Genomic DNA, 11,078 nt, shown 5'->3' with positions numbered 1-11,078 from the left:
TTTTGCAATATTGGGAAATGAATCACCATGATCGAGCGATTGAATTACTAATGTTTCAATTACCAAAACAAGTCCCTTAGTCATGACTTTTCTTCAGTTGATGAAACCTTAATAGAATTGAGTTGTCTTATCATTAGTAGCAAGGTTCAACAATATTAAGTTGGTTAAGGGACTAGTTGACACTCATTAGTCGGAATCAGCTAAAACCCTAAAAATTGAAATCGGAAAGAAGTAAAGATTTTCTTTTTTTTTTTTGGTAAAGAAGTAAAAATTTTCTAAATCCATGATTTTTTGAAGTCATTTAGTCAATATACTTGAGAATTTCTACACGAGTTAAGTTCCATTGATTTAATATTTTACTAGCTAAAAGAAAGAAACTATGGCAAAAATTGAATAGTAAAAATTAATAATAGGTGACTCAAGAAAGGGTTGCAAGAATCAACTAAACTTGATTGATTCACCTAATTTGATTCTGATTACTGAAATAGTTGGTTCTTGCTTGTTAAAACCATAGCCCTTCACGATTACTAAACCAAATAAAATTCCTTGTATCGATAGCATAAATGAAAGCTTTGGGCATAATTATGATGTGTTGTGGCAAGTAGTTGGATATAGACATGTAGTACTAATGTAAATTAACTCATCGAACGAAAGAAAACATTTTTCTATTTATTATCTAGCTCTAATGATCAATCAATGAATAAATGTAGTCGAATGTAGGTATGTGATCCTTAAATAATAACAATTACCCATAATGACAATCTTCGGTTTATTTGATGGCTGTCGAAAGCTCATATTCCCCCGATAAATTAATCGTATGAAAGAATAACAACTTAAACTTGAATTTTTTTTTTAGGAAACAAAAAAAGAAATGAATTGGATTTTTTTTCCCGATATATCTACTTTTAAAATCATTGATGATTCAATTAAAAAAGTTTTATGCCTTCTTCTTTCACCATCTCTTGGCTTGTATTGGACATAGACTTATAGAACTAATGTATATAGTTCCATTGGATGTGAAATCATCATAACATGAACCGTTTCAAATCGAGGGGGTGATCCAAATGTGAGGCATGTCAAACGGAAGATATAGACTAATGTTTCTAGTCTTAACATTGTAAATTCCCTTTCCAGGATATTCAGGATCCTTGGATTTTGGAAGATTGTCATTAGTGAATTATATTGAGTTCCATTGCAGCCCAGGGTATTGAGTAGGTAAGACTAATTTGGAACATAATCTCCCTAAGAACAATGCTCGATCATCGACAAAAACATAATCTCTTTTCCACACATATTCAGAAGCTTTTGAATTATAATCTCACTAACAATCAAAGGTGTCATTTTCTCTTCCCTCCCCAATGAGCTTGTTAAAGGTGGCTTTGGCATGGTGATAACAGAACTAACCAGTCCTCAAAGCATCCAATGCATTGGACTCATTCCAAATGATATCGAGAGGATTGGAGAGTAAGATTACCATTGGGAGGTCATCACCCCAGGCCCATTCTTGAGGTATGCAAGAGTGATTTTTTTTTTCTGTTAAAGGGTCATTGCATTAAGGAAATAGAAAGAAAAAAGGAAAACAAACCAAAGAAAAGGTCATAGCCCCTTGCAACGAAGGAAACAGCTATAAAGAAACCAACGTATGCAAGAGTGATTCGACTTCCTATGAAGGGATTCCATGGAAAGCATTAGGTACGAAATGGTGACAAAAGAACTAACCAACCTTCAGACCATCCAACACATTGTACAACTGGTACTTCTTCTAAGCTGATCCTATATATAAACCTTACCGTCCTCAAAATTGAAGAAACCAAAGGTTCCTTTCCTAAAATTGTATTCAAATAGAACCATTGGATCATATGGCTGCTGAGAAGAGAGGCTGTGACGACGTCTCCTAATCTCATTTGAAGCCGATCTCCATGGCAAGTAGACGGAACTGAATTAGAGAACGTCTGGCGAACCAAGATGATCAAATATCATCTCGATGATATGGTCGGGAGTTCAATACATTTTGAGCAATATTCTTCACTTTGCTCCATCTTCTTTTTCTTCTTTAGGGAGCTGCCGATGATCTATGGCATGAAGATTAAAGGGTTCCTTGAATCCATCAATTCTCAATCAGAGGGGACTGATTCTCAAAATTTTGGGAATACTACCAGAGGAGGAGTCGATGATGTTTTATATATACTTAGGGATCGTTCTTTGACAATATCTACGCGGATTTTTAAAAAGTATGGATTTTGTTTCAATCCTCCTCATTAGTTATTGTCTCTAACAGACACTTGTTGGCAAAGCCATAATTAAATGGGGAGCGTTATTTTTAGTAGGGGTGTCAATTCCAGTCCTGGCCCGGCAGCCCCGACCGAGCCCGCCCGATTAAAGCCCGACCCGACCCGGGCCGATTACTAAACGTGTCGAGCCTAGGTCCGACACTTTTAGTAATCGGGCGGTCCCAGTGTGAGGTCCTAGCCCGTCGGGCGTCCGACCGGACCGACCGATTCCAGGCCCGACCTAGATCGACTGGTTACAGGCCGACCCTTTAATTTATAAACTTCCCCTCCCCTTCCCTCCAAATTTCCTGTTTTTGTTTGTTTCTTTGTTGGTCTTTGACATTTATTGGTTAGATATACTAACGCAGGTGAAATGAGACTTAGTTTTTAGTTTTTAGATCTTACTTTGTTAGATGTGCTTCTATTTGGTGTTGTGCTGCAATTTTTTTTTCCCTCTACTTACTTTGTTAGATGTGCCTTCTATTTGGTGTTGTGCTGCTATTTTTTTCCCCTATACTTACTTTGTTACATATGCTTCTATTCGGTTTTGTGCTACTATTTTAGTTGGGATAAGCTTTATTTGACTTTGAGTTGAGGTGTAGCGTGACTGCCCAACGGTGTGAGGTTTTAACTTAAAATTCTGGTTGCACGTCAATTAGTAAACCCACACCGTTTAGAGACTGTTTAGAGTTAAACAGATCATTAGCCCGTTTTGAGCCCGATTTAGGCCTGTTTAGCCCGAATAAGGCTGCCTCGGTTAAAGACCGAACACCGACCGACCGAAATGAAACCGTACCATGTCCGCCCAAGGCAAGCCCGAATGCCTAAATGGTCGGACACGGTGCAGCCTATAAAATTGGTGAGGCTCGGCTAGGCCCGACCAAGACCAACAGAGCCCGACCGGTTGACACCCCTGATTTTTAGACGAGCGTTTAATATTCCGCCATAATATACTAGTAATTATAAATTCCCAATGCCAGTAACTGACCCATGGGTGTGACCTGGCTCATAGTGGCCCCAAGGATCCTAGCTGTGCCTTGGTTGTAAGGCACAATGGGAAAGAACAACTAGCTGAAACATTGAAGGAGATTTCTTTCCCTATTATGAATAATTAAGTTTGGGATTTATTTAGTTGTAGTTTCCTAACTAGTAGACCTAATAAATGACTCCAATGGAAAATTTTATTTCTTTCGTGTGAAACAAATCATAATTGCACCATATCTTGGTTGGGGATCCGGATCCTGTCCAACCACTCATCCAACGGCTGGGAGGACTTGAACACGCATGCCAACACCTACCAACACCTGGGCATGTGTGTACAAGTCCTCCCTGCTGTTGGATGGGTGGTTGGAGAGGCGTTGGAGTTGGAGAAGATCTTTTTCCCTCGGTTAATAAGGTGGGGCCCATAACAGCTCCCCTAAAACGTGGCCGAACTCTCTCCCTCCCCTCTCTAGATTTAAAATTTGAAAATCCACGACCAACTCAATTTTGGTAATAACTCGAGAAGAATAAAAATTCTACTTAATTTGGTGCAAAAGGGAATTGAACCTTTTACCTCCTACCAGCAAAACAACTCCCAACAAGCAAACTACAATCACATGTATTTACAATTTTAAAAAACATTATTTTTGTATTAAATTACGTATAATTACTAAAATAATAAACCTTAATTAATTATCAGAGAATAATTACCACTATATCATTGAGGATGAAATTACTATTTTACCCATAAGGTTGAGACTTAGGGTTTCTGAAATCTGGGGTTTCACAGTTGAACTGACTATTGGTTTTTGTGTTGATAAATCTTAAATTAGGAAGGGGGAAGGTTGGGGCAAGTCTTCTAAAACTACAAGTAAAATTCTTCAAATAGATAGTGGTTGAGCTTGGAACAAGGCAATGATCAAATCATTCTCCCTCTCTGAATTGCAGTGTCAAAAATAATATAGCAAGCTCAAATCAAAATTGCGGCTGGTTATCAAGCCTATTAATCTATTTAGCTCTCTTTCAAGTTCTTATTTACTTGAGGATCTAAGTAGGTCAAAAAGTTAGAGAAGGTCTTTGTACTAATTGGGATAGAGATTTTGCTGGCATGCAATGTTGCTCTATGAAATGAAATAGATAAAAGGGTAAGAGATTGCTGCTTGGTCGCGTGGCCCCTGTACCAACGTCGGGGCCACTGCGAGCGTGCACAAGTAATCAATATGGATGTGATTTTTGATTTCACGGGGAACAGTATGGTAATCTTGGATGCTCCTATGTTTGGGCGCAGGCTCCACGCAACTTGACAGAGATTTTTTTTCCTTCATAAAATAAAAAAGTTTAGATACTAGTGCCTCTTTGTGTCTTTCTCTCTCCTCCCACAACAGGGGCAGATATGTCATTTGATAGAGAGGAGGAGAGAGAGACATAGGGGAGGCGCTAGCATACATTACGCAGCCTGACAGAGTTTTTTCTCTAGTAAAAAATTATCTAGATATTTTAAACTCTTTCAAATTTTATATCCCCATGAGGATAGGAAATATCTGTACCTATCATGGTTTAAGGAATCGGTGGATCATTTACTTTTTGAGTGCTTTTGTTAAAGCAGTTTGTTATGGGAGCTCTTTATCCTACATTCCACCATCGGATAGGACTCCAAAATTATCAGAGTGGCTGATCAGTTGGAACCTCTTAGAGCCCAAGACAAGAAGCTTGCTCGAAAAAGTCTCTCTCGCGCTTCTTTTTTATGCTGGTACTTGTGATGTTCTAGGAACGATGGGGTTTTCAAGACTAAGGATTGGTCGCCCCTTGAAGTAATTTCAGCAGCTGAAAGAGAATTTCTTGAATACTAGTCAGTCTTTACCCCGCCACAATCTAGTGCTAACTCTTATGTTAATGGATCTTATCACAGAGAAAGGTGGGAGGTCCCTCCCATGGGTTCAATCAAGGCTAACTGCGACGCTGCTCTTCCTCAAGGTGGTGCTACTAGCGGGCTAGGTATTATGCTTAGAAATCACAACGGCCACCCTATAAAGGCGCTTTCCATTCCCCATGTTGTAGCCTCTGCAATTCAAGGAGAAGCCTTAGCCATTAGATTAGCTCTTAAGCATGCTCATGATTCAGGAATCATAAATCTCCTTGTCGTATCAGATAATAAGGAGATCATCAACTACATTGAAGATCCTACTCGCATCCCCCCTCTTGAAGTAGCAGTGGCCATTGATGACATTCGAGAACTGAGTTATTCTTTTGTTTCAATATCTTTTCTTTTTGTTCCACGAGCTATGAACTCGATTTGTTACTGATGCTCTGGCAAGGAAGGCCCTGTCTATCATGTGTATGACAGATTAGCCAACTTCCACTCCATGGCTCGATGACCTTTGTTCGTCCGATGCCATTGGTTGTACACATGTCTTCCATTAGTAAAGCTTTTCCTTACCAAAAAGCTAAAAAAAAAAATTCAGAAGACGAGGATTGTAAAGGATTCATGGAGGCTGAAGGATGGGGTTCACATTATCCCTATTGGAAAAAGGATATATTATTTTTCGTTGCTCGAGTCATCATAGCTAGTAAGATTGCGTATTAATTGTCATATTAATATACGTATTCAATCGTATGAATCAATAAGTCGACTGTTACCGTATTTTATTAACATAATGTAAACTCCTGTTCATCTGGACATGACTCTCATTCACAATTAAAGGAGAATTTTCCATTTATATATTGTTACCGTTATGTAAAGAGTTCTTTAGTCATATCATTGATGTGATATATTGGGAAATGAATCAGTCCAGCTATTGAATTTCACCTAATTTCAATTACCTAAAGAAGTCTCCCTGGTTCATTGGCTTTCATCCAATTTCATGAAATCCGAGTAAAATCGAGGTCTCTCATCATTGGGAGTGTATCTGGAATACAAAATAGGTAAATGACTATTCAGTGACAACAAAGATATGACCCAAAAGATACAGATACACACACGGACAAAGCTTACAATGTATCTGGAAACTATATCTTCCGCTTATAAAAAGCCCATAACACTGGGTTCCCAGTTGCAGATTTGCAGTAGTATTCTCTTCTTCACTTTTTTTATTTGATTTCTCAAAACTTTGATGGCGCCCTTTGAAGTAGACTGGTCTGAACTTCCAAAGGAACTCTTAGGTTCAGTCCTACAATATCTCCCCTACGTCGATATCATCCGTTTCGGTGCTGTCTGCACCTCATGGCACTCTGCTGCTACTGATAAATCATACTCCTTAGCGCCTCAACTTCCATGGCTGATGCTCCCTTACAAAGTAGGCCATGAAGGAAAAGAATCCCGCAAGTTCCTCAATCTCACAGAAAATAAGATTTACCAGATCAAGCTCCCAAAAGAGATTCGACACAGCAGATGCGTCGGTTCCTCTTTCGGTTGGCTTGTTATCCTCGATAGATTCTGCCGTGCTCTTCTCATGAACCCTTTTTCTGGTGCCATAATCCATCTCCCACCTACTGAAACATTCCCTGATGTTTTAAGTGTAAATAGGTCTAAACCATCTGGTGAAATCGATAGTTACAGGATTCTCCGACGTGAGCCTGATCGTGAATACTCAATCTCTGCTGCCAGATTAAGGGTTGCACTTATGAGTAAGGCCCTTATTACTGCAGATCCTTTGATTGATAACAATTACATGGTCGTGGCAATTGGTTTCTCTGGATTGGCTTTCTGTAAACCAGGAGCTGATTCATGGACCCAATTAGATCGAACAAATCTGCGGAACAGTTTTGAAGATATTTTGTATTTTAATGGGCTGTTATATGTGCTTCATCGTAGAGGAGATATTGTGGCTTGGGATGTCATTGACCTTCCTCTTAATGAGTCAACAAAGGTTACCCATCCATGTAGGATGTTTTTACTTAGAGCTCCCCAGCCAATTGAGAATTGGTTTGTTAGGAAAAGGTATTTGGTGGAATCCTCAGGGGATCTGTTGCAAGTTCTTCTTTGGTTCCGAGAGAAGTGGGGACGGCATAATGTTTTTGATTCAGCTTCATGTAGTGTTTGCAGGTTTGATCAGAGTAGCAAGACTTGGGTTGAAGTTGATAGTTTACGTGATCGTGTGTTGTTTTTGAGCCCTAATTGTGCGATTTCTTTATCGGCTCATGATTTTCCCGAGTGTAGAGAGAACTCTATCTATTTTGGTGAATACTTCTGGGAGGGATGGTTGGAATGTGATCCTAATGTAAGTCATCAGAATCTAGGTGTTTTTAACCTTGAAGAAAGGAGATTTGTAAGGTACTCCTCTTGTGCTTCGCAAAGGATCAAGCCACCACTAGTATGGGTAGTACCTAATTTTCGGTAGATGTTGTTTGTTCAATATTTTGGTTGCTAATAAACAAGATCAATTGGTTTTTTTTTTTTTGAAGGATATTTTTTGTGAATTTTTTTTCCTGTAATTACAAGATTTGTATTTTTTGTTTTCTGTTTGCTATGATGATTCGATGACATGCTTCTTGGAAACTGAAAGAATCTGTTCTCAAACCCCCCCCAAGAAGAAATGATACGTTGGTTCTTGAGACAACTTAAGTCCGAGGCATGTGGATTGTTTATCTTGGACCTGACGTCAAACTCAATAGCATTCCAAATTCGAATACGAGACCAGGAAGAAGTGGTCCATCTCCTCTTGTTTTTGTCCCACCATAAATGATAAATAGAAGCACAAAAAAGCATCTCTATTCACTTTCAAAGAAAGGGAAGGGTAAGTGAGAAGGGCAGCACTTGCAAATAATCTCAATCAAAATTGTATTAGAAAAAGGCGAGCTAAAGAAAAGATGATCAATATTTTCTTGAGCATTCCAACAAAGACAACAGGTGGAAATGGAGATGTTTTTGCCAGAGAGGAATTCCTGAGTAGGGAGGGAAGTAGTGAGAGCACGCCAGACGATGAAGCTACGCTAGGGTTTAGGGTATGGAGTTTATGGTATAGGGTTTAGGGTTTAGGGTTTAGGGTATAGGGCTTTGGGTTTAGGGAATAGGGCTTAGGGTTTAGGGTTTAGGTTAAAGGGTTTCGGGTATAGGGTTGAGGGTTTTGGTTATAAGGTATAGGGTTTAGGGTTTAGGTTAAAGGGTTTCGGGTATAGGGTTGAGGGTTTTGGTTATAAGGTATAGGGTTTAGGGTATAAGATTCAAGGTATAGAGCATAGGATATAGGGTATAGGGTTTAGGGTTTAGGTTGTAGGTTATAGGGTTTATAGTATAGGTTACAAGGTTTAGGGTAGAGGGTTTGGGGAATAAAGTTTAGCGTATAGGGTTTAGGGTTTGGGGTTTAGGGTTTGGGGTTTAGGGTTTAGGGTTTGGGGTTTAGGGTATAATGTTTAGGGTTTATGGTTTAGAGTATAGAATTTAGGATATAAGGTGTAGGGTATAGGGTTTAGGGTTTAAGGTATAGGGTTTAGGGTATATGGTATAGGGTTTAGGGTATAGGTTTTATGGTATTGGGTTTGGAGTTTGGGGTTTAGGGTTGAGGTTATAGGGTATAGGGTTTAGAGTTTAGGGTATTGGATTTATGATTTGGGTTATAGGGTTTGGGGTATAGGGTTTAGAGTATAGCGTATAGGGTATAGGTTATAGGGTTTAGGGTTTAGGTTATAGGTGTAGACATTAAATTTTGGCCACCACTCTTGGCAATGATGACAATGGCACACGGATGGAAGGAATTGCATTTCGAACCTCCAAAAACTATGAAAACCCAGATAAGGCCCTAATTTTGAATTCTTGGTACATATCATAACCTCGGCACCACGAGTTTCCTAACTCTTGCGCCGCAAAAAAATCCGCAACACTGCGGACATATGGGGGACCACATGGCAGCGTCAGCCAAATGACATCACGACAGCGTCGTGGAAATTTTTACCGCGACGACGCGAAAGGTGGAATACCCCTATAAATAGGAGGGACCCCCACCCCAAAAATAGGCCAAGAAAGAGAGGAGTGGAGGAGAGCAAGAGAGAGTGCGGCTAGGGAGAGCCCTCCACACCTCGTTTTCCCATATTTCCTCATCCCCCCTTCCTTGAACCCTTGTTTCGGCCAAACAAGTATGCGTAGATCATTCAATTACTATACATAAACCCGTTCCCCTATCCATACCATGTAAAAGGAATGCGATTCCACCATCCGTCTCCACCTGAGTCAGGTGATAACCGATTAGTAGCATTTTCTTTATAATATAAAGGTATATTGGTTGCATTAGATCTTGACACAATGTAGCCATTTGTCACATATCATGTTAGTGTACATAGTGATAGGATTCATGCATGATGTAAACCTCTCATTTTTTTTTGTGCGTATAAGTTCTGTCAGATTTATTTTTGTAAGCACACACTATTTGATTCCTAATGGTAATTTAGAATCATAATATGGGAGAGTATTCAATAACTGGCATCTGATAGAAAGACCTGTTCGACTGGGCGAGATGGGATGCTAATACCTTTCCATTCCCTTAACCTGACCCCTTACCCATTCTCTGACCAGACTAGATGGAATCACGTGGTATTATCCATTTGTTCAGGTATAGCCACACCCATTAGATCCTAGGCCCTAAACCTAGGTAGTGATTCCCTTTATTATAATCTATCAAGCATGATCCTAACCCCTTTTTGTTAATATACATGAACAGTATGTTAACCCCCAATCCCTTATCGCCAAGGGCCCACGGAAACCAACGGATCCCCACCCGCAAGGTGGAAAAAGAGAAATTTGCATCCAGAGGTCACGGTACCTACACTAGGGTTTAGGGTATAGGGTATAGGGTTTATGGTAGGGGTTATAGGGTTTAGGATTTAGCATATAGGATATAGGGTATAGGGTATAGGGTATAGGGTTTATGGTTTAGAGTTTAAGGGTTGGGGTATAGGATTTAGGGTTTAGGGTATTGGTTTTTTGATTTGGGTTATAGGGTTTAGGGTTTAGGGTTCAGGATTGCGGTTATAGAGTATAGGGTTTAAGGTTTATGGTATTGGATTTATTATTTGGTTTATAGGGTTTAGGGTATAGGGAATAGGGTAGAGGATTTAGTGTATAGGGTTTAGGGTATAGGGTATTTAGGGTGTAGGGTTTAGGGTATAGGGTTTAAGGTATAAGGTATAGGATTTTGGGTAGAGAGTTTAGGGCATAGGATTTAACGTATAGGGTTTAGGGTATAGGGTTTAGAGTTTAGGTTTTAGGGTATGTGGTTTAGTTAGGGTTTAGGGATTAAGGTTTAGGGTATAGGGTTTAGGGATTAGGTTGTAGGGTTTTGGGTATAGGGTTTAGGGTTTATCTTTAGGTTATAGGTTTGGGATTGAGTTTAGGTTATAGGGTCTAGGGTATAGGGTTTAGGGTTTAGGGTTTAGGTTATATGGTTTTGGCTATATGGTTAAGGGTTTACATTATAGGGTTTAGGGTTTAGGGTACAAGGTTAAAGGGTTAGGTTATATGGTTTACGGTTTAGGGTTAGGATTATAGGGTTTAGTGTTTAGGTTATTGGGTTTATGGTTTAGGGTTTAGGATATAGGGTTTTGGGTTTAGGATATACGGTTTAAGGTATAGGTTATAGGGTTTAGGGTACAGGGTTTATGGTTTCGGGCATAGGACTTAGCGTTTAGGTTTAGGGTTTAGGGAATAACGTTTAGGGTATAGCGTTTAGTGTTTAGGGTTTAGGATATGGGGTTTAATGGTATAGGGTTTACGATTTAGGGTTTAGGGTTTACGGTTTAGTATAGGGTTTGGGGTTTAGGTATAGGGTTTAGGGTATCGAGTTTAGGGTTTATGGTTTAGGCTATACGAAGCTAGGCTTAGGGTTTAGAGTTTAGATT

At 39.5% G+C, this 11,078-nt stretch overlaps 2 protein-coding genes across 2 annotated transcripts; both read left to right on the top strand.

Moving 5' to 3' along the window:
• Positions 1 to 5,024: 5,024 nt before the first annotated feature.
• On the top strand, positions 5,025 to 5,554 carry LOC122639065. The gene is made up of 2 exons (XM_043831905.1): positions 5,025 to 5,062; positions 5,161 to 5,554. The coding sequence occupies exons 1-2, from the start codon at positions 5,025 to 5,027 to the stop codon at positions 5,552 to 5,554; spliced, it is 432 nt and encodes a 143-aa protein (XP_043687840.1).
• Positions 5,555 to 6,361: 807 nt separating this feature from the next.
• Positions 6,362 to 7,648, top strand: LOC122639064 (F-box protein SKIP23-like). Its single transcript, XM_043831904.1, has one exon. The coding sequence runs from the start codon at positions 6,362 to 6,364 to the stop codon at positions 7,586 to 7,588; it is 1,227 nt and encodes a 408-aa protein (XP_043687839.1). The 3' UTR covers positions 7,589 to 7,648.
• Positions 7,649 to 11,078: the final 3,430 nt, after the last annotated feature.

Source organism: Telopea speciosissima, chromosome 9 (genome assembly GCF_018873765.1).
Source record: "Telopea speciosissima isolate NSW1024214 ecotype Mountain lineage chromosome 9, Tspe_v1, whole genome shotgun sequence".
In the NCBI taxonomy this organism is placed as follows: Eukaryota; Viridiplantae; Streptophyta; class Magnoliopsida; order Proteales; family Proteaceae; genus Telopea; species Telopea speciosissima.
Note: the sequence above shows the minus strand (reverse complement) of the source record. Positions and strands in the feature narration are given on the sequence as shown.

Excerpts from the sequence above, each read along its gene's own strand:
- LOC122639065 (XM_043831905.1), top strand. The coding sequence starts at position 5,025 with ATGGGGTTTTCAAGACTAAGGATTGGTCGCCCCTTGAA. Across the intron at positions 5,063-5,160 it reads AGGATTGGTCGCCCCTTGAA|AGAAAGGTGGGAGGTCCCTC; the intron begins GTAATTTCAGCA and ends ATCTTATCACAG.
- LOC122639064 (XM_043831904.1), top strand. The coding sequence starts at position 6,362 with ATGGCGCCCTTTGAAGTAGACTGGTCTGAACTTCCAAAGGAACTCTTA.